This window comes from Lissotriton helveticus, chromosome 8, assembly GCF_964261635.1.
Source record: "Lissotriton helveticus chromosome 8, aLisHel1.1, whole genome shotgun sequence".
NCBI classification, from domain to species: domain Eukaryota; kingdom Metazoa; phylum Chordata; class Amphibia; order Caudata; family Salamandridae; genus Lissotriton; species Lissotriton helveticus.
The window spans coordinates 1,157,103,740-1,157,127,714 of NC_136069.1; the positions used below are offsets into that span (position 1 = coordinate 1,157,103,740).

Sequence of the window (23,975 nt, forward strand, 5' to 3'; positions counted from 1 at the left end):
ACCTGTCAGACTCTGTCCGCACTGCAGCGTCAATGCCACAGCTGTTCTGACGTGAACCCTTTCAGGCGAAAAGGTTCCACTACACTAGCATACCATCCGGCAGCAAACCGAAGTATTTAGTCACAGTTCATTTTGTTTCTGGTAGTCCCAATTATCAGTCCCTGTATTGCCAAGATGGATAGAGGGGGAGACGCACCTCAGTTTATTTATTAATTATACTCCATCAATTCCAGGTTTACACCTCTTGACACCACCAAATTTGTCGGACCACTCTGCCCCATTGGTTGCTCATTATAGGATGAGATGATGTGGTAGGTAAATGTATACAGATCCAGAAGAATGAAGTAATCCATTACTCGCCATTTCCTTAGAGTCATTGTAGTTCAGTAATATGATTAATTGTTGCATTAAAAAGTAGATGATTTCATGCTCTCATGCCTTGTCTGTCCATTCTCAAGCGTTTGCTCTAGGAAGTAACACTTTTGTTGCAAATTTAGTCAAAGCAAGCTACAAACGTCAGGCGATTGAGTGTTAGAACACAAGTGGTAATGTTTCAAATGGTGTCCATAGGCTTCAGACTGTTACGTTCAGAAATTCATGTTAGGAAAAGAAGCAAAATTTGAGGCCTTCATGAAATACAGTTCATGCACAAAGAAATTGTGTAAATTGTGAATCTCGCATTACATACAATTATACATTAATTTCTTCAATAAAGCATATTAATATCACTTCATTATGAATTGCACTTAGTTCATGTAAGTATAGGGTAACCATACTTTTTTTAAAATATTCTCTATCATTTCACATATGATTTTGTAAATCTCTTGTACACTTTGCATGTTATTACAGCTTACGGATTTAAAGGCACATCAAGTTCAAGTTCAAAAGACCTTTATTCGAATTTCATAAAATTCATAAAAGTACCGATGACAACAATTCATTAGATAAAATATACAAACAAATGAAACAGTGTTATACAGAACAGCATTACATGATTTCATAGTATACAGCAGTATTACATGATTTCATATCATACAATTCCATACAATAACAGTACAGTGCACTTCATTTCATTATATTATTTACATTGTAACAGCATTTTAAAACTAATTATGTTCAGGGATTTTCCATCGTTTTACGGGCTCGTATGGCCGATCTTAGGAAAGTGCTGGTGCGGAAAGTCAATTCATCGTTACCCAAAGTAACCAACATAATGTATGATTCTTTGAGTGTGAGTGGTCTGTGCTTTTTGAAATAAGGAATTAAAAACCATTTAATAAATCTGAGATAAAATTTACAAAAAAATAGGAAGTGCAAATCATCCTGTGTACTCACACCATCACAGGGGCATGGAGTGAAATCAGCACTATGCCGATATCCCAAAGGAAAAGACAACAAAAATTTTACAGTACCCGCCCTTAAGCGAAACAATAATGATCGCTCCCAGCTGGTCATGGGAAGAGAAAGGTAGGGCGTCAAAGTTTGTCTACATAATTCATTTCCTATGTATTTCATAACACTTGATTTCTTTGATTCACTTCCTGTCCGTTCGTTATTGTAAAGTGCATACAGTGCATTTTTGACCTCGATTTTATCCTTTGTTTCAATAGTCATAGGATTAGTAAACAGAGTACCTTTATCAACTTCATTAAGAGATTTACGGACTTCTGAGAGCCATGGGATTTCCATTCCATGATCACAATTTAAGCAGTCCTTTATAATGTTTTGTGTAAGGACAGCTGCATCATTCCTCCAGATTCTGATCCAGAAGAGTGCTGGTCTAGCTCTGATAAAATCACTTAAATGTGGAAGATTTAATTCACTATGACAAATAAAATCAGATGAGGAGATCGGTGCGCCCAACACTTTTCTACAAAAGCGATTTTCTTCCCTTTGAATGCAAAGGCTGCTCCCCGACCCCCATACCTCAGCTCCATACGAGGCAACAGGTGAGCACTGCAGTTTAAATTTTTTTTAAAATAGCCTTAGTGGCACCAACTTTCTTTGGGCGAGGGAGACTCAAAACAGAGTTGTTGGCTTTCGAGAACTTGCTCGTGGCGTGGGCCAAATGCCCACTCCACGAGCCGTTCGCAGCGAAAACCAACCCTAAATAAGGGAATTTGGGGACAGATTCTAGTTTGTCTGTACCTATCTGTATAGTATTGAGTTTCCTTTTGCCAGGGCCACAAGACATAATAAAAGATTTTTTTAAATTTACCCTCAGATCCAGACCCTCCATAAAATTAACAAAACTATGTACAAGCAGACGGAGAGCATTTGGAGTGCGGGCCATAAGCACCGCATCGTCTGCATATAAAAGCACTGGTAGTGGTTTCCCTGAAATTGTTGGAACATCTGTGGTAGTTTTTTTCAGACAGTTAGATAAACCTTTAGATCGAGCGCTATATCTAAAATTGAGATATGGGACGCTTCCGGTGCATGACTTCACGGCGAGGTGGTCTAACTCTGGTGCCGCCCAGTATTCGTGCCCTGGATGTGCAGCTCCAAAGGAATCTGTGGCCCACCTATTCTTTGCCTGCCCCGCATACAAAGTGGCGCGGAAATTCTGGCTGAAACCTGTGTGTAGGGAATTGGGGCTGAGGTGCCATAGCCAGGCATTACGTATACTCTCTACTGACTCTTCTTCCTCCTCCATGATTTGCGGGGTGGCAACATTTCTGGGCAGTGCGTGGGTGACGCGCTCCCGTCTACTGAAATTGCACATGGGGGGACCGACGGCCTGATGCTTGAACAGCCTGTAGTAAATTATTGACTGCGGAGTATTTCTTCCTTTTTATCTGTATTTTTAAAGTTTTACCGGTGAATTAAAATGTTATGTATATGTATGCTTTTATGGTGATCAAATTGCCGAATAAAGATATTTACAACATAAACCATTGATATAGATGATGAACAACAGAGGTGCTAAAACGCACCCCTGTCTCACCCCCCTCCCTATGTCAATGGCTCCTGAGACCTCTCCCCCCATCCCAATACGTACCCGTGCTTTCAGGTCAGTATGGAGGTAGGCTAAAAATTTTACAAGAGTGTCATCGAGGCCATTGAGTAAAAGGATTGACCAAAGTTTGGATCTATTCACAAGATCGAAAGCGGATGAAAGATCCATAAAAGCAAGGTAGGTAGGAGATGAGCGGACAACACTATATTTGTCAATTATTAATTTCAGATTTAGACATTGCTCCACTGTTCCCACCCCACTTCGGAACCCCATCTGACAAGGGTCCAAAAAATCTGTATCAATGGCCCAATCCAGTACTCTATTTTAGATTATGCGTCCCAAAACTTTTAAGGTGTTAGCCAAAAGGGAGATGGGGCGATAATTCGCAGGATCTGACCTGTCTCCCTTTTTGTAGATTGGGACGATAATACTGGTTGCCCATGTGGCCGCCATGGCTGCTTTCGGAAGACAGTTAAAAATATTAAGAAGTATTGGTGTCCATAAATCAACATTATGTTTAATGATGTCTATGGGGAGGCCATCAGGTCCGGGGGCCTTGTTACCCAGACTCTCTTTTATAGCTATTTTTACTTCATAATCCTGAATCTGTAGGCCACCTGATTGTCCTAGATTAGACAAAGGAAGATGCTCCTCAGGAGGGGCTGCATAGATTCTGGAAAAATGGGTCTCCCATGCTGCACTTGTTATGGTACAGCTAATTTGGGTGAGCTTTTTTCCCATTTCCCTGGTTTTTCTAACAGCAGACCAAAATGGGCCGCTGCCACCTAGATTTGCGCTGATCACCAAAGAGTCCTACTGTTCGGATAGTAAATTAGCCTTCCTTTCAGATATTATAGCTTTGTAGTTTTTCCTGGCAGATTGGACAGTAACTTTACACCTAGGTTTGGCAGAAAGTGCCTTTCTTAGCTCTCTATTTGCCAAGGAGCAAGATGAATCAAACCACTTTGGCTCTCTGCCTTCCTTGGGTAGTGGAACTGACAAAAGGGTTTTAATGGTTAAACACAATACTTCAAAATCAGCAATTAATTTATCATGATTACCACTTGGAAACAAACAAGATTCAATCAAGTTTAAATGTGACTTTTGTACACTGTCTAAAATGGCCCCACAGTCAACTCCCCTCCATTTCAGACGGAGGCCGTCAATTGACGGTGTGATGTCCCTAGCACCATTTAAATTCATAAAGATCAGGCTTGGTGCGAGATTTAAAATTACAACCAGTGGATTATGATCACTAAAAGATGTTTGTACCACAGAAGTATTGACTATACAATCTGTTAACAGTGGTGACGTGAATACATAATCAATAGTAGAGCTGCTATCCCTGCTAATAAATGTAGGTACATAGGGGGAATTAGGGTTATGCCCTACTTTCATAGCGTCAGCAAGGTCAAATTCAGTTAATATTTTAGACAATTCCAAACCTCTGCGTTCCGCTGAGTCTAGATTGGTCTGATTTCCAGGCCCATAACATTCTGTGAGTTTCGCATTAAAATCGCCCCCTATTAGAATACCTGAATCAGTATCGAATGATAAGAGATATTCCAATTTACTTAAAACCTTAGATAATGTCAGAAGGTTCTTGTTCGGTACACAATAAAAATCATTGTTATAAAAATTAATTAAATAAACCGTGGTCTTTGACTTTAGCTTATATTCAAGAATTTGAATATTGGGATTATCAGGGTTAACACTCAGCAGGTCTCTAATTGTACCTCCTGCCAAGATCTTAATCCCAATGAATAGGCCACCCGCAACTCGGCCAAAACTGGGTTTAGGTGATGTTAGACTAAAACAATGATAGCCCTCTATGTACAAATTCCCAACAGCCCATGTTTCTTGAAACAAGAGAATATCCGCATCATTAATTATCTCAATCCATGCGGGGTCCAGTAACTTGGATTCCAATCCTGCAACATTCCAGCTTAGAATAGATAGACCATTGGAAGTACAACGTTTCCCAGGCCTACCCCCAGTACTTCCTCCTTCATCATCAATTATATTAGCAACGACAGGCAAAGTACTGTTAGTAAGCGTGGTTTTCACAGGGCCTTTTGGGTCCTGAGAATCAGCAACTGGTGCTGAGTATCCCTCTGGTTTGCTGACTGTGACTTTGGTGATAGTATTACTTTTAGCCATTGTATCCAGTCAGTCCTGCTCATCCAAGTTGGAAAAATAGTCAAACCGATTGTGAGTAGGGATATTAAATGTTGGCCTAACTTCAGTTGTCGGGGTGAACTGATTGAAGTCAGGGGCAGGATAGAACTTATCTCTATGGTTATATTGGTGCATGGTTGAGAGTTGCGGATGGTACAAAGGATGGGGAAAAGGTACAGACATAGGAGCCTGGTTCTGCCAGTTGTGGCCATTCATGTGATTAAGAGTGAAATCTTGATTTTGAGTAAAGAGTGGTGATTTAATCCTTGCTCCAAAATTTAAATCTTGATATGGGATTATGGGGTAATTCACCATGGCTTGTTTAGGTGGTATCAAATGTCTGTAAAAATAACCTAATGGAAGGAGTGTAGTGTTAAATTCCCGTGGTGAGGGTAATGGGGCACTTGCTAATGTTTTCTCTGCCCATTGTGGATTTTTAAAATTTATTGTAACACAATCACCCTCAAACTTTTTCCTGAGTGGGCCTATCCAGCCCACTCTCTGGGTGTTAATAATCTCCCTTGCACCTTCTATAGGAAAATTGCAATTTGCAATTAACCAATGTAAGGTTTTGTTTTTGAGGGATATGGGAGTTTCATCTTGGTCCTTCCTTAGTTTAGAGACATTAACTAGAACCAGCACAAATGCCCCACATTCCGGTGGAAGGTTAATACGGGAGGGGACTTGCCTTGTTGTTTTTTGTGGTGGTTGGACCATGTGGGAACTACTTGCGGGATTCAGAAGTTGGCTCACAGTCGTCCCATTAGACTGTTTAGTGTTTTGGTCCCTCCTTGTGTCTGGGGCTACGTTATTGATACTGGGGTTAGATGTTGACTGACTAGCATTGGTCCCTTTAGATGGAACCAATGGGAGTTTAGCGACAGTATTTGTATTGTAGTCGTTGTTTGTAAGATATTAGGTTTAGTGCCTACTGTTTTAGTGGTGGTAGATTCGATTACACCATTTACAGCGCCTTCTTTAGATAGACTATTGATAGGAATGCTCAATTCGGCTATTTGCTTTTCAATCCGAATGAGCCTACTTTCAATAGGGGACAGATAAATACTAAGTAGCTCACCCAACCTTTGTAGCATATGATCATTTATGATCTCGGTATTGTCATTAATTTTACCATCCTTATCAGGTATCCCACCCTGCTGCTCCTCCTCTCTTTCCTCCTCATCACTTTCGTCCTCATCAATGGTCTCCTTTGTCTTGCTCATTTCTAGATGAGGCTTGGAGTTAGCGCCTTTCCTAGTTTTTCTTTTAGGCAGAGCGTATTTTCTAACCTTTGGAGACCAATGCTTCGGTGCGTGTTGTTTATATTTTTGGATGGCACCCTCGCGTCTACCTCTTAAATGCCTCGTATTGTTTGCTGGTGTTACTTCAGGAGTGGGATTGATGTGCAGGTCTGGGGTCTTCTCTAAGTCCATACTAATATCTGTCTCAGATTCTATCAAGGGAATTGAGGCAGATAGATTTACCTCACTAGGGATGGTGTGAATATCAGCGCGTACATCCACTAAAGGTCTGATATTATTAGGCATTACCTGGTTGGGTGTAGTGGCAGAAGTAATGAGACCAAGAGATGAACGTCTGGCGTGGGCCAGATCTTGAGAAACCCTCCAATCTAAGAGAGAGATACCCTGGTTTATGGCATCATTGGCTTTGATGATAAAATATCAATAGGGCCGGTAACTAGACCACCCCCAGCAGCAGCTGTTCTGCTGCGACTACGACTACCCCTTGGAGACATGTCAAAGTAGTAAGTAATTACTAAACCGATCACAAGGTGGAATCAAACAACAAGATATACTGTGCAGTTCAGTAAACAAATATATGGAAAAGGATATGAATATCCACACAAGTTGCCGAGCACGACAAGACAGTTAGCTAGATATCATTAGCTTGGTGTTCCCTACGCAAATATGGTACAATGATGTCAGTAGTTCAAAGGACATCTCCCCAGGCACATAGTCAAAAGTACAATCCGGTACCTTAAAATGGGAATGTTAGGGGGGTGCCCCCGCCCCGACCTCCTCCGGCCTCTGAGGGCCCGCCCTTTTCCCGGGCTTCTCCCGCGCGCGACTCGCGTGGCGAGAGGGAGGTCAGCGTTTATCTAGCGCCTCCGGGCGCTCCAAGCGCGTCACGGGCGCGCCGCCCCTGAGGCTGCTGGGGGCTGTGGTTCTTCGAGTCTCCCAGCGCTCCCGCCAGGAATGCAAAGTGCCGCCGTTCACCTCACGGCCCTGCCCGTTGGCGAGTCCGGTAAGTTTACTGGTCCTGGTGTTCCCCCTTGAGCTCGAGTGGGGTCAGCGTTTATCTAGCGCCTCCGGGCGCTCCAAGCGCGTCACGGGCGCGCCGCCCCTGAGGCTGCTGGGGGCTGTGGTTCTTCGAGTCTCCCAGCGCTCCCGCCAGGAATGCAAAGTGCCGCCGTTCACCTCACGGCCCTGCCCGTTGGCGAGTCCGGTAAGTTTACTGGTCCTGGTGTTCCCCCTTGAGCTCGAGTGGGGTCAGCGTTTATCTAGCGCCTCCGGGCGCTCCAAGCGCGTCACGGGCGCGCCGCCCCTGAGGCTGCTGGGGGCTGTGGTTCTTCGAGTCTCCCAGCACTCCCGCCAGGAATGCAAAGTGCTGCCGTTCACCTCACGGCCCTGCCCGTTGGCGAGTCCGGTAAGTTTACTGGTCCTGGTGTTCCCCCTTGAGCTCGAGTGGGGTCAGCGTTTATCTAGCGCCTCCAGGCGCTCCAAGCGCGTCACGGGCGCGCCGCCCCTGAGGCTGCTGGGGGCTGTGGTTCTTCGAGTCTCCCAGCGCTCCCGCCAGGAATGCAAAGTGCCGCCGTTCACCTCACGGCCCTGCCCGTTGGCGAGTCCGGTAAGTTTACTGGTCCTGGTGTTCCCCCTTGAGCTCGAGTGGGGTCAGCGTTTATCTAGCGCCTCCGGGCGCTCCAAGCGCGTCACGGGCGCGCCGCCCCTGAGGCTGCTGGGGGCTGTGGTTCTTCGAGTCTCCCAGCGCTCCCGCCAGGAATGCAAAGTGCCGCCGTTCACCTCACGACCCTGCCCGTTGGCGAGTCCGGTAAGTTTACTGGTCCTGGTGTTAACCCCTTTAAAGCTAGTAAACAAACCTCCCCAGTGCTGCGCTGTCCATTATCCGGTGCTGAACTGGACGTCCAGCGGTCGCACGCAGCACTGGGGAGGTAGTGCCCGTGACGACCGTTGGCCGACGGCAGCACTTAAGGGGTTAAAGGCACATCAATGATAGACGTTACAAAATCTAATCATAACATACATAACCTTATGTAGCACCTACTTTTCTTGTCAATGTCAGTGCTCACATTTATACATTCTAATGTTGCTATCCGTTTTCTAACACATGAAGGATTTCATTTTTTCATAGAATTAACTTATCATTTATTTATCACATTCATTTAAGCAGAAGAACACAACTAAAATGTCAAATTTCACATCTACTTATTGACTGTTATGTGTTATCAGAAAACTGCTGCTAACATTCTGCATGCTTTTAAGATACTGTATCTAAATCAGAACCTCATTACATGTAGTTTTGAAACGTGAAGCCAAAAACACAGTTTGTCATTTTCCATACAAGTTGTGTCATAAATCATTTCCATGTATAATTGCCGTAAATAGATGAAAGGTAACATCTCTGCTCTATCACTACACATAGGCAAAACCCATTGGATTTGTCTATATGCTTGTTTACAGAAGATTCCTATTCTAAAGAGAGTACATAATTTCTGTTGCCTCCCCTTTATATTCCTTTTTGGTTTTTTTAGGTCTGGTATTTGATTTTACTAAAATGTTAAGCATCATATACCTATAGGGGTTTCACCAGTCCTCTTCATCTTTTGGTAAATTATTGTGTTATTCATATTTTTCCTCTTCCCACTACAGCATGGGATAATAGGTCAGCCCACTTCACCCATTGGCTAACTTCACTGTGATTAACAACATACTGACCTTTCACATGGAACCCAACCATACACAAAGTAGTTCCCTTCAATAATAGGAACTACTATACCACCCATCATTCCATCGTTAATCTCTATCATTTCTCTCCATGCATCATTCATTTCTGCATTCTCCTCTCCATCCATTTCTCCAACCATCCATTCTCTTTCCATGCTGCGCTGACTCCACTCTACTCTCCCTCCATCTCCTTCACCATCCATTCTTCTCAGCATTCATCTGTCATATCTCCAACCTTCTCTCTAGGCCTCCTTCTCCACACCAGTTCCCCCTTGCTTCCTTCCACTGCAAGAGGCAGTATTTATGAACTGTCCAGTGGCACGCACCCCCACACAAGCTGCTTATGTGGGGGTTCATATTTTTTTTTTTTTTCACATTTCCGTCTGTATTTATCCATATTTTTTTTGGGTCATTTTATCTGTATTTATCCACATTTATTTTTGACGCACGAAAACCCCCCCACTAAAGCTAGTATCTTTCCACATTTATTTAAGTTGACATGCACACTGGCCCTAGGTTGTTTTAGCTGTTTTTTTTAATTGCTCCACTCTGTGCAGATGTCTTTTTCAAAGCATATTCTACCTGTTACAACTCTCTTTTGCAGTTCCAATTTTATATCAGGCAATTCTCTCCCTCTGTGTACATAATACAACCAAGCTGTCTCCCAGGATACATTACCACTGCACCTGTCACAAGGCACATCAGCCATGCACCTCTCTTAAGGATCACCAGCCAATTAGGTATCTTTACAGGCACACATCTGCTTCACAACTTTTTCTAAGGGCATCACTCATTTTCTGCAGCCGTCTCTCTTAAGGCACATCCCACTACTTTTGGGTATCTATCTAGGGTATGTCATAGCCTGCAGATATGTTTCTCCCACTAAGGATGCATCTCCAAGCTCAGAGCTTTCTTAGAAAGCACCAACCCCTGCAGCTCTCTCTGCCAGGTCACGCCTTGCCTCCTGCGTCTTTCGTTTCTAACGCATGCGCAGCTCGCACCATTCAGATCTCGCTCCCAGGTGGTCTCACCCCTGGAGCTCTCACGCAAAGCACATCAACCTTGCAGAATTGTATCTCATGGATGCTTCCACATCTCTTCTGGGCCTCTCTCTGTCTCCATGGCACCGCACTTCCTCTGCAGCTGTTTCACTTTTGGAACAACACTCCCTGAAGCTTTCTCTCCCATTGCACTTCACCCACTGCACCTCTCTCTCCCAAAACACATCATTGCTTGCAACAAACAAGGCCTCCGGGGAAATTGTAGCCAGCGGATATCTCTACCAAGTCACCTCATACTTGCCGTTCTCTATCTCTGCCCACATACCAGCAAGCATGTCTCTGACTCCTCCACTGAGCCCAGCACCGCCAGCAGCTTTCTCCCATACCAGCCCCTCCATCCTCCCTCAAGGAGCAAATTGCTGTCTCTGAACGACCCACCCCCACAATCCTATCACTGCTGTTAGCGCTTGCTCTCGTGTCATATTCACCTTGCACAACTCTCTCGAACTATTTAGCACAACAGTGCATATTTCCCAAGACATATTTTGCACATTGCTCCCAGTGCACATCGCGGTTCCTAAGAATCTCTTACCTACGGCATGTGTAAACCCCTGTGGATTTTTCTCCCTTGGCACATCACCCCTTACAGCTCTAGCTCCCAATCTCTGCGTCAAACAGCGATGACCTAACTTTGCTTCTCCCTGCCTCTAGTTCCTTTGTGCCACAACACTGTGCTTATGTCCCGAGGCCTCCGTTTACACGTGATCCTCCTTTCTTATGTTTAAATGTTTAAATGCAGTGCCCCTCCCTAGCTACAGTTTAGATCACATCGACTACATCCACTGCCACCTCTTTCAAAAAACGTCCTGCCTTTCATTTAGCAACCCAGTGCTTAATTTGTGCTGGTGCTTTCCGGTGCTTAGCACCGGCACTTACTGATCAGGGCCGGGTCTACCATGCATCTGCATGTCATATGGCATTGTGGCGTAGACAGTATATAAAAGATTACCTCAGTCACTGACTCGGTGCGAACAGTGTTGTATTCGTCTCCTGAGTCCGGATGAAGAGTGCTGTGGCTGTGAGACAATGAGAGCCAATAAAAAGTATTTAAATCACATATATGATTCATTACTGACTCCAGACCGTCGGACTCCAACCATAATTTATTTATTCCAATATGAATTAATTAATCTATGATCCACATTCAACTGGTCGTGATGATGCGCATTGATAATTTACCTTAGTTAGGTGGTGTCCCTTAGTTCAGTGTTGCCTGTGTGTCAGTGATTGGGCTACGTTTGGTTCTGCATGGGTAGGGCTGTGCGGCAGGCAGCGTTCGTAGATTTTTTTTAAATCTCACGTCCCAGTACACACGCACCCCGCCATGAGTCATCAGTGGTTCACGTTGAGTGCAAGCAGCAGCAGGCCCATTGTCCCCATCAGTAAATAAAGGCAGGCAGGCCAGTGCCTGGCCGCCCACCAACACACCTAGCGATAACCGTAAGTGTAGAAAAAGCAACTCTGCTTTTTTGGTCTACCTCGCTGTGCATTAGGTGCAATAGCCCCCCCCCCTTTCCCTTTGCAGAACAACACATACATGGAGAAGAAGCTCTTACAGGAAAGGAGTGGCTCATAGCAAAATTCGGCAGGTCAGAAGGGCTGGGAGACAGTATGTTACAGGTCAGATGAGGCTGACGTGTGACTGATTCTGCCGAACCCTACCAGCCCTTCAAAGGCCCTACTTGTTTGGATTTATGTTAATTTCTGTATAAGTCAGTCAGAACACAGCCTTTAGGCTTGGCTGGGTATCGCAGTGGGCGTGGATGGTCTTTTATTTATTTATTTATTTATGCGATTTTATATAGCGCGAACTTTACCCGAAGGTGTCAGAGCGCTTTACATAGGACCCAGTTTCAAACATAAGGACTGACGGTACAAAAAGAATTTGCAAATTGTTGACTTACATAAGAACCAGTTGAAAACATACGGATTGAGGATCACATGCGTTATAGAAAGACTTAGGATTACATATGTTATAAAAAGGTACAAACAGAAAAAATTGCAAATGTACAAGAGATAAAATCACACAGGGAGGAGGTACAAATGGATAAAATCTAGGCATATACTAGTGATATCTCTATCTACTTAGGGAGGGGATACACATGGATATACTCTAAGAGTCACATAGGAATGGTAGAAAGCACAGCGGACTCCTGCATAAACTAGTGATTAGAGTTATCTCTATATACATAGGGAAGGGGTAAGACTGGATATACTCTAAAAGTCACATAGGAAGGGTAGAGAGCAACGCGGACTACTACATATTCTAGTGATTAGAGCTATCTCTATATACATAGGGAAGGGATACACATGGATATATTCTAACAGACACATAGGCGACTAGTCGTTAGAGTTATCTCTATATACATAGGGAGGGGATACACATGGATATACTCTAAAAGTCACATAGGAGACTAGTCATTAGAGTTATCTCTATATACATAGGGAGGGATATGACTGGATATACTCTAAGGGTCACATAGGAATGGTAGAGAGTACAAAGGTCTACTGCATATACTAGTGATTGGAGTTATCCCTATATACATAGGGAGGGGAAAAGAATGGATATACTCTAAGAGTCTACTGCATTTAGCAGTGATTAGAGTTATTTCAATAAATCACAGAGCAGAGTTCCAAAAGTGTGGATTCAGTCACAGCACAAAGGGAGGGTGGGAGGGATGCAAGGGTAAGGAGAGAAGGGAAAGCAGAAAAGGGAGAAAACATTTGAGGATCATCCACGGGGATAAGGGGTTAAAGAGTGACGGAATGGAAGGAGGGCTAGAGTCCAGAAAAAACTGTCCGAAAACAGCAGCAAGGTGTCGGCCAGGACAGAGCAAGAAGTCAAGAAGTCCAGGAGAGAAGGTGGGAGTCCAGGTGGAAGATGAAGCTGGAGGCCAGCCGCAGGCGCGTCGCCATCTTGAGAGCTTGTGTGACACATGACATGAGCTCCCCATGGAGATGTTCGGCACCACCTGTAAAAGGGGTGGGGGGGATTTAGGAATGATCCCCTGCAGAAATGGAACACCCCGAGCTCCCAGCCCAGCTGCTGGGCACTGGGAAAGCTCTGAATCAGGAAATCACGGTGGGAGAGGCATGTATGGGTATTCCCTCTGCCTGTCTTTTGTTGTTTACCCCCTATCAAATATCCTTGTGTCAACCCTGCATTTCCTGATGTCATCGATAGTTTTGTTTTGTTGTGGAGAGAAAATTAGTTCGTGCTCTGAGCACCCTACATGCATAGCTGCCTGTCTCATTTACTTATTTCAGGGTTATTAATGATGGTATAAAAATGTGAGCAGAAAGTGGCATGCACTAACGTGTTTTGCTGCCACCTGTAGATGTCGGATTTTACAGTACAGCTTCCTTGAGGCAAGGGTACTCCCTGCAAAATTTGAGTTGGTGGTTTCTAGTGATCAGCACCAGCACTTAATCATCATCACCAGCGCTTTTCATAAGCACCAGCTAAGGACACATTTATTTAAGGGGAGATTAAGTGATTTGCCCAGAATCACAGGATGTTGAGCCCACCCCAGACTCGAACCTGGTTCCTTGGCCTGAAGGCAGCTTTGTCTATTAAGGCACCCCCCACCCCCACTTTCATGATTAGTAGTTGGTCCTATTTTAGGTGGTGCTAACAGGAGAAATGGGCTGATGCCAGCTGCCTTTTAATGAGAGCCCCGACACTTACAAATTAACCACTGAAGCAACCCACCCTTCTCACCGTCCCACTCCGATTTGTGGCAGAATAATCCCAATTCCAGTTGTGCCCTACATCCCCCACACGTGAGAGCTAAAAAACAAAAGGTTGCTGGAGCTTCAGCCAATGTCCTGGGGTGTTTTCACACCTCTTAATGGACATCCGCTGCTTACACCGCTCCAACAGTTATCTAGTGTAAACTGCTGCTATGAGGTGGTGCTGGAATGTCTCTGCAGACACGGCGCTCCCAGTCCCTCCAGCCCCCCACCGTCTCTGGAGCAGTTTCAGGGCAGCAGTTCCTGTTTCTTTTGGACGCCCCTGTGCACCTCTGACTCCGATTTTTCAGAGGAGCACAGAGGCAGGAGGAGCATTGGTTTTGTTAGAATTTTCCCGTTTTTATATAGAAATGTAGACAAAAACCAAAAAGCTTTCTGTCTGTATTTATATGTAAAAATCCGTTTAAACGGAAAACCGGGAGCCTTATTCATAATGACCTTTGTGGGAACACCATTCTCTGAAATCCTGACACCGCAGGGTGCAATAATTAAATGAGCAGTATTAATGCACATTCGCCGCTTTTCTCTCAGGGAAGAGGCCATCCAATAAAATTGGTGTTTGGCGATTTTTTTCACGCATTCCGGATACTATTCACGTTTTACAAGTTCTCTGTGACAATGCCGAGAAGGAAGAATAACTTTTCATGTTGGTCTGACAATCCTGATTCAGCTAAAAACACTAATTTTTGGAAGAATCATGATTTACAAGAAACTAAACAAAATGAAGGCCTAGTACGTGACAAATTTGAATGTATTTAGAGGCGCAAACGAGGCTGACAAAATTATATAATCTATGCTCATTTACGTAAGAAAGATAACTATTGTAGACACCACCTCAATGGATGACACTAAGGGGGTGATTATGATGGCGGAAGGACCACCACTACCGGGCCGGTGGTAGCGGTCCCTCCGCCATCTGAATGCCTATTTCCCCCCTGCCACATAAGGATTACGGGGAATCTTTCCGCAAGCGTGGCGGGCGCCCTCCACACTTCCGCCACAGGCAATCGTTAGGATTGCCTGCCGGAGAGGATAAGGCCGGGGATATGGTGGCGGTGCCTACCAGGCACCACCCACCCGATTACAATGCCCGATTACAATGCTGCCATGGAAAGGATGGCGGAGGCTGTATTCGGGGGCCCGATTACAATGCCAGCCATGGAAAGGCTGGCGGAAGCTGGATTCTGGTGCCCAATTACAATGCAGCCATGGAAAGGCTGGCGGAGGCTGGATTCAGGGGCCTGATTACAATGTCGCCATGGAAAGGCTGGCGGAGGCTGGATTCAGGGGCCCGTTGTGGGCCCCCTCTGTGTTGGGGGAGCCGGTTGTGCACTGGGGGGTACCCCCCTTACATTTCCATGCACAAGGTGGCAGGCACCGCGAGGTGCCTGTCCACGTTGTGTAGGGAAATGCACGACATGGCCATTTAACATTGTGGCGGGTGCTACAGCCAGCAACACCCACAGCAATGTTAAATTGCTGGATGCGACCGCCACAGTGGCGGTCACATCGTAATTAGAGGTGTGGGACTGCCGCACTACAGGCAGGCGGGCGGTCCCGATCCGATGGCGGATCGTAATCAGCCCCTAAGAAACAGGTTTTCCCTGATGATGTCTCGAAAATGTTGAATGCTCTTTCGATACACATCAAGCTTCTTTCTTCTTTTTATTCTCCTTCACAGAGCAACTCAAGACACATCTATTCAGTAAAGTAAACCATTCCCTGTTCTTGTCACTTCCTTTGAACACAGTGGTCAGTTAGTGAGAACCAAGGGTAGCAACTTGCCTTTTGATACACCAGGCATTGCCTGTCCTACCATGGATCTTAGGAGTCACGAAAGCAGTGTGAGGAACAGAAGTTAAGAGTGCTTTCACTAGACACTCAAGTGCAGATTTACTTACACTTTGAGTTTGTGTTACTTTTTTAATGTAAAACCGATGCAAAGTGTTGTGGTGGGATTTACAATCCAACTAAAATTGCAATTTATGTGGATTGTAACCAAAAGTAACTCAAAGCTATGCAATGTGCTGACTTGCGTTGCTTTGCTCAAGGGGGCGTTTCATGGGTGGTGCATGGGCGTTCTCCCATGGGTTTGATGCAAATACCTATCTACGAAGAATTCTAGACAAGGATTTGCACCAAATTCATAGAGGTAGATGTAAATGTTTTAATTGCTCCTTGTTTTTCCCACTTTACTTGTGTGCTGTGTTGAACAGCACACTTGCAAACTGGGTAACGCCTAAATGCCTAGGGGCGTAATTACAAACATCTTGCCCCGCCAGTGCATCGGTTTTTGTGATGCACTGGCAGCGCTGTGCAGTTCTCAATATTTACAAGGACACGAAAAGCCACCCTGCACCCTACTTGTAAATGCTGCTCCTTTTTATGCAGCACTTTGGGGTGTTCCCACACAACAACCCTTGGATTCTTCTGCATTCCCACCTTGATAAGTGAACGCAGTTATGGCCGCATCCAGAATAGTACCCGGACCTCCGACAATCCACGTGTGTGCGACCATAACTGCATTCACTTATCAAGGAGACAACGTCTCTCAGACGGAGAGAGTCAGCATATGAACACTACGTGGTTTATGTTAACCAAATGATGGAGATATTTGAAACTACGAACGTGTGGCCTACTCAGGCTTAAAGAGCCGCTTGCTATTGAATCGAGAGAGGCAGACAGGAAGCCTTCTGATTGGAAGTTAACCATTTCAAGACATAGTTCAGAAAGGACTGCCCTTGAATTCTAGAAAATAGCCTTCAAACAGTTCAGAAGGATGAAACACGCGTCAGCTGCGGTCTTCTTTTTCCTATGGAAGGATTAAAAATAGCCGAACCTGATATACCAACCACTGTGGATTATTACTTGGAAATCTGCCAACGATTCTTCAAAATTTGATGTTTTTTGTTGCAGTTACACTGATTGAGGATAAAAGTAACAGTTCATAGGTGTGCCATGGTGCATTTTCTGGACACAGGGTGCATGGATGTTTCAAAAGATGCCTTTTTCAATTGGGGCTCGTGCTGCAGCTCTATTCCGGCCTATAGTTCAAGCCGCAATTGTAAAAGACATGTTTCCGGTCACCTAGTAATATGGCTGGTGGAGCCGCCGACTACATGTTTGGGCCATAGTGTTAATGGCACTGTGAGATTTATTCTCCTCTCTCAGTTTATTTATGACATTTGTATTTGCATCTGTAACATTAAGGGTGAGAGCACAAAGGTTAGTTGTATAAATGTTGTTTCTGGAACTGATGAAAGGCCGGGGAAAGAATGAAAAATTCACGAGCATGGTTTCTCCATGTGGGCTGTTTGTTGACCCCGGACACTGATATAAGCACACCTTATAGCTCTCTGATTGCTCAGCAGGATTTAGAGGGTGGTAATAACTGACCTTACATGAGTTTAAGGGTGGAACTTTGAACTACTGAACTTTTAAATATTGGCCATTAGGGTGTTCTTTATTTGGCAGCTCGACAGGGGATAAAATATAGGTAGGGGGCTAGTTTAGTTGTTATTGACTGCTAGTGGGAATGATTTCAAGGGTTGTTGCAATATATTATACACTCTGATTTCTTTATTGTATATACTAGTTTTCAAACCCATCTATTACTTGAATTTATGTACTTAACAATTTTGAAGCTACATTTTTAAATTATTCCCTATTATATGCATTATATGAAAGCTAAATCTGAAATTATTATGTATTAGCTATTTATTATATGCATTTGCTTGAAAACCTTTTCTGGGGACTTGCAGTTTATGTTTTATGTTCAATATTGAAAATAATAAAATGATTTCAAAATAAAGGTGAGCTGTATAAAATGAATTTCGCACACATATATATCTTCCCTACATCACTGAAATTTAGAAGAAAAATATGCACGTTGTTCATAGATTGCTATAAAACCATGTTTAGCAAACAATGGAAAACAGTTTTGATGTAATTTTTTAGACTGCGGATTGTATAGGCACTGATAACAACATTTAATGAAACACTGGAAGAATGCCACTGGACTATAGAAAACAAACTCTGAAAATAGGACATAGTAATTATGATTAAGGCTCACAGTTTTCTGTTACTGATGTGATCACATATACACAAATGGAATACAATGCATTTCACACCAGTATTTATTCTTAAGGTTAATGTTAATTTTATAATGGAGCTTTACAGAACACTCTTTCTCTTGGTTCTAGGAAGAGAGATGCGTAAAAAGGTGAAAAAGGTTAGTAAGTAAAAAAAAAATACTCTTTAAAAACAGAGGGATTTGAGTTTCTTCCTAAAATCATAATGGAAGTGGTTGCTTTAAGCTGAAAATGCGCAGCATTCCAGATTTGTGGATCGAGAATGGAAAAAGAGCACCCACCCACCACATATTCACTGTTTCATAGTAAGCAGCTATCTACTACATACAGAAAATCGCATTTCACACTTGGAGCTAATATATTTACATGTGAACTACAGGTACCAGGAGGTATATATCTTTTCTAAGATCCACTGCATTGTTAAAATGTCCATGAGACGCAGTGATGATAGCGAGATTATCATTTTTGTTTCTACATGTGACTGTTTCATTTCCCTAATGGCATTTCAGCCAGTAGATCGTTGAATTTTGAGCAGTTTCAGGTCACTTATGAGACTTTTACAGATTTAGAGCTTGAATGAATGGACTTTATGGGCCTTATTATGACTATGCACGATTTATCGGGCCGCTGTAGCCACAGTCCGACCACCCCAATAAACTTGGGTGGTCAGACCATATTGGCACTGCCAAGTGCTAGCTTCCAGCATTGCTGCCGCTTTTGTTACAGGGGGCCAGTATTGTAGCACTGCTTTAAACACCACTCCCCAGTAACAAAACAAGCCCCCATGGGTCAAAACCCGCCCCCATCCTTCTGGCCCACCGGGAAAATGCCCTGTGCCCGCTAAAGGCCAGTCCAGCTGTGATACCCTGCAGGAACTGCCTTCAACGCTCCCATTGCAGTGCCTCTTTCAAAGGCACCGCTGTGGGCCTGCCAAAGAACTGCGTGCCAGAAACTTACAAATTCTTACTCTGGTGGGTGTTTTTTTATGGTTTTGGAGGTCTCAGGTTGTGGCATTGCAGCCCCGCTCTGTGACCGCCAAAGTCATAATAAGGACCATAGTCTTGACTCAATGCATAAAACGTTTAAAAAATGCTAAGAGTAAAATCGACAGCGGATGGTGCAAACACTAATCCCATTGTGTTACACACCTTTGGAGGCAACACTCCGCTTTGAAAAAAAACAGTTGCTCAGTAGAATAAAGATGGCCAAGAAGCTTTCTTCAAAGTCCCAATTATCATGTTGATCTGGCAAATAAAAAATCTAATATTGCCTTCAAGCTGTCACAGTCTTCTAAAGAAATATACAGTGCTAAAACATGCACTGTTTAATGCCAGTTTCTCTCAACAGGTAAGCCAGTTAGCCAGCTAACAAATAACAGGCAATCTAGTGGTGCCCAAAGTAGGTCCAGCGGGATAAATTTCAGAATTATGAGATAACAAATGACTATGTAAATGAGATCTGTTTAGTCTATTGTATTGTGTGTGAAATTATCTTGTACAGATAGCACGAACATGTTCCATGGACTGGCTCTTGTGTAAAAGAGTATCTCATCGTCCAAGAATCTGGGAAACAGTCATGCTTTTTACTGCAATTGTTGACTGTAATTAGATTCACTTTGACCGATGTTCAGAACAGTTTGCTACCACAGCAGCTTGCCAGGGGATACAAGATTCAACGATTTTTGGCAATAACCTTTCTCTTTAACCAATTAAACCTATGCAATTGATTTTTTTATGTGCTCATGTATTTTTCTCTTAATAACAAAGATGTTCTTTCTTTCAGACTGCCAATGCCTTTCCAGCATCCACACCAATGGACATCTCGGCATCAGAGGAAAACCAGCCTCCATCTCAGTCTAACTCTAACTATGGCCCCCGTCCCAATGCCCCACCACTTTATGCACAAGCCTTTTCCGTTGCAGGAGAAAAGCCTCCACCTTATGTTCCATAGAATAAGAAATATGCACTAATGTACTTCTCTTTCCAAAGAGTGCCCCCGCCTGCACATATATTCCAGGTACTCAGAGCCACTGGAATTATGTGATAATGAAGGACCAAATTATGTAGCAAGACAAATTATGCAGCATTTTATGACAACATCGTACGCTACATTCTTAGTTATCAAAACACAAAAGATAATAATGCTATAAAAAGAGTAGGTTTATTAAGAAATAAAACTATGAACATTCCTCTGATCCTAGTCAAATGTTTTTCACCAACAAAGAATGTGTCTTGCACAGAAGCACAGGAACACCATTGTTTTGTCACTATCTTCTACCTCTAAAATAATGTATGTAATAAATGTAGAATGTTGCACTAAAGGTAAAATCAACCCTACTTATAGACAGACACTAATTGTAATAAAAAAGTGTGCCTCTATTATTCTGTGTATCTCAGCTATGTTGTAAAATTTGTCTTAGGGAGCTCTATTTCAAGTGTATTCTGTGAACGAACAAAAGGGACTTTGGAAGCACTCATCCTAACAAGAGATGTAAAATGTTTAAGATTCTTCTAAACTCAGAGGGGCAGATTTACTATTTTTTCACATTGCGCCCTGCAGCACCTGCAAATGTTGTACTGCGCTATGTAAAAAGAGAGAGGAGAAGAGCGTCCTATTTACTAAAATAAGGCACTCTCCTCCCCTCTCACTAGCGCTGATGCTGAAATCAGGTGCTGTGTGCCATGGAGAGACCTTTGCGCCATGGTGCAAGGGCGACTCCCTGAGTCTAGCCTAAGTTTTGTACTGGAAGAAACCCTTCCAGTTCAAAATACTATGCACAGACTCACTTTAACCATATCCCCACTTTATAGGTGTGCTGTAAAGTGCAGCACACATGTAAAGTCTGAAAAGGAAGGAGAAATGAAAGCAATTCTCCTTCCTTGCACTTACTTGAAAAAGGTGTAGTTTTCCCATGCTAAACCCAATCTATTATATTGAGTAAATTGGGTTTAGCGTGAGAATTCTTGGGTGGTTGCATGGGAACGCCCATGCACCACCCTTGGAATGCCCTCATGGCACAAAGTGATGTATTCGCATTACTTTTCCGTTATTTAACACTGGAAAGTAAATTGGTAAAAAAAGATTTTACGCCAATTTGCATCACTTTTGTGATGCAAACACGGCGCAAAATCTTAGTAAATTACCCCAGAGTGTCATTTTGAGGAAACTGCTTCCTTCGGAATACTGCAATGATAACATGAATATTTAGGAGTAGTTAAATAAAACATTTTCATAAAGAGGACGTCATGCTTACCAATTTGTTGTGTTTCCTGCTGTAGACAAAGGCCATCAACCCCGTTTATGAACAGGGGATATTAAAACCTTTTAGGTGAAATACAAATCTAGGAAAAGCCTCAACACAGCAAACAACAGGTGAACGAAGTGTTGGGTTCTGTACTCTATTCCGTGCTAAGTGATATTGTAACCTTTGATCAGCCTGAGGTAGAAACATTGTTTGTTGATATCTGCTAATTATCAGCCGCGGCCCGTGCAGATTAGAGCGGTGAGGTGAGGCCGGGTTGGGGGGAGGTTCTACAGACGACCACAAGGGAAAATTAAATAAAGAATTACTTTCCCCTCGTCGACGTCTGTCGAAATCACTCCCCCCTCCCCCCCCCCCCGAACCCGGGTCCACAGCCTCACCTCTCTTACCTGCATGGGCCGCAGCTGTTAATTGTTCATAATATAGTGGATTGCTCAGCAAATGTGTCGAATCCATATTGTCTCTACAAATTCTGCAGCCGTGGAATTGCCAAATTCCATTGCACTTGCATATGCCCGGTTTGTGGTGAAAGTTTTAAACCAGTCATGTCGCCCTAAGAGAAGACAAGTTAGATCTGGAGGAGCCTTTAAATTAATTGTGCTAAAACCAATGTCAGCACAGTTCCCTTTCCATCTACACTTTTGCATTGTCTCCTACACCTTGTCACAGACAAAAATCTCTTTACATACTTGACTTAATATTCCTAAGCCAATACAGGCTACCATTTGTACTTTTGAAAACAAGTCTCTATTAATATGCCAGCATGCATATTGTTGAATAGTTCAGTTATTCTACCTAGAAAGTAGGAATTATTCCCAGAAGATGTGTTATGCAAGTGTGCAAAAATTACAAAAATGTGACAATATTTGGGAGAACTTTGCAGCACAGTATAAATATGTGAGTGCATTTGTATGTATGTATTGGCCACAGGTGGGCAGCTTCAACTGCCATGATTGTCATTAAAAATGAAACATATTAAATGCTAAACTTCATCAAAATTATAACCTTTTCTATATAATTGGTCTTCATTCTTTGATGTTGTGGTACAGTGGTATGATGAGAGAGTGCAGTATGCCATCACAGTACTATCAAATTCTATCTTCAGTGGGGCTTGAGTAAAGCTTATTTTGAGCAGGTGGTGTCCGGTGATTGGCACTGGCACTTAATTGGTTTCCTGTGCTCAACACTGGCTCTTGATTGTCAATAGCACATTTATGACCGTCTGCCACATGGTGGCACTTCTCATCAAATTTGGAGATGAGCAGAACAACGGTTGTTTATTAATACAATATACTTAAAAAATACTAATACCTGCCTCCACAGCCATTACTTTAGCTTTGGGGGCTTGGAATAATCTGGAAGGCGAAAGAGACGGTTAGCAGTGGTTTTGGTACTGCCATTGGCAGAAACGACAGCACCAATGGGAGGTGTGAGCTGCAGTGACCTTCTGGTCAGGTCCCTGGCACTTATTATTTTACAAATTAAGCACTGGGCTTGAGGAAGGATGCTGCCTATCTGTTACTGGTTGAGGAACGGACAGAAATAGCAGCGTATTATTTAAACAGTTTGCTGTTGCCCCTGCCCCAAGATGGCCAGGAAAATTCTTCAGAATGCCATATTTACACCACTGTAAATTTAGAGTTGAGCATGGGAAAAGAAGCATTGCAAGGGTGACATAACCTTGGAAAATGCAAAGAACACCCACACATTTGTTATATGTATGTATTCACAAACATTTTATAGGTAGTTCCTCAGCCTTGAAACATAGGCACATGTGCTTCCTTGGAAGGCATGGGTAAATGGCTTAAAGTGAGAAAGGAGTGAGAACACTTAGGGGCGTATGCACAAGCCCCTATTGCAACTTGAGCATCACTTTTTTTGACTCTCCGGTGGCGTAGCGCCATTTCCCATATTTACAAGGTGGCGCTAAGTCACTTAATTTGGCTTAACACCACCATGTAAATATGCCCCTTTCAGCCGCAGTCCTCTGAGGCAAAGGGGCATGCAATGGGCGTTGCTTTGGGCATTCTACCGCAACACCCATTGCTTTTTGACACTGCCCCAGATTTACAAGGTTGAGGCAGAGACAAAAACAGCGCCATTCTAATGCCATGGATTACAAGGCATTAGAATGGCGATGCGGGGAGAAATTATGAACTTCTCGTTTTTTGCTTGTTCCATGTGTGCTGCATTGTGCAGCACACATAGAAAGAGCAAATAGCCATGATTGATTGTTTATGTGCAGGAAGGTGTTCCTTCCTCCACATAAACAATCTCCCCTGCAGTGCAGGAACCCCTGCAACATGACAGCAGGGAGTATGCACTGGGGCTAGGCATCTTTTTTCACACCAGCGCTAGGGGACACACAGGGGTGCACCATATTCATAGTTGAAAATGTGTATGCTTTGAAAACGTGGGGCCTGATTCACAAAGGGCATTCACAAGTAGTAAAGTTGGACTTTGTCTAAGTTTTGATCTAAGTTAAACTTAGGACCGAAACTTACGTTTAACTAAGACAAAAGTCTAACTTTACTACTCGTAAATGCCCTTTGTGAATACTGAAAGTCATATAGTTAGACTTCCGTCTCAGTTTACCTCTGTGAATCGGACCGGTGGAGTTTTCCTGGAAATCTATGACTTTAATATGGGTTTGACAAGTTTTGATTCTTCAAGCTCTCGAGAATGGGT

General features: G+C 43.4%; 1 protein-coding gene across 1 annotated transcript in view; it reads left to right on the forward strand.

Annotated features, from left to right (window-relative positions):
* Positions 1–19,975, forward strand: part of TMEM255B (transmembrane protein 255B) — a 788,288-nt gene extending 768,313 nt beyond the window's left edge. The window contains exon 9 of the mRNA XM_078658950.1: positions 19,808–19,975. Coding sequence (XP_078515076.1) covers positions 19,808–19,975 — 168 coding nt within the window. The remainder of the gene's footprint in view (positions 1–19,807) is intronic.
* Positions 19,976–23,975: the final 4,000 nt, after the last annotated feature.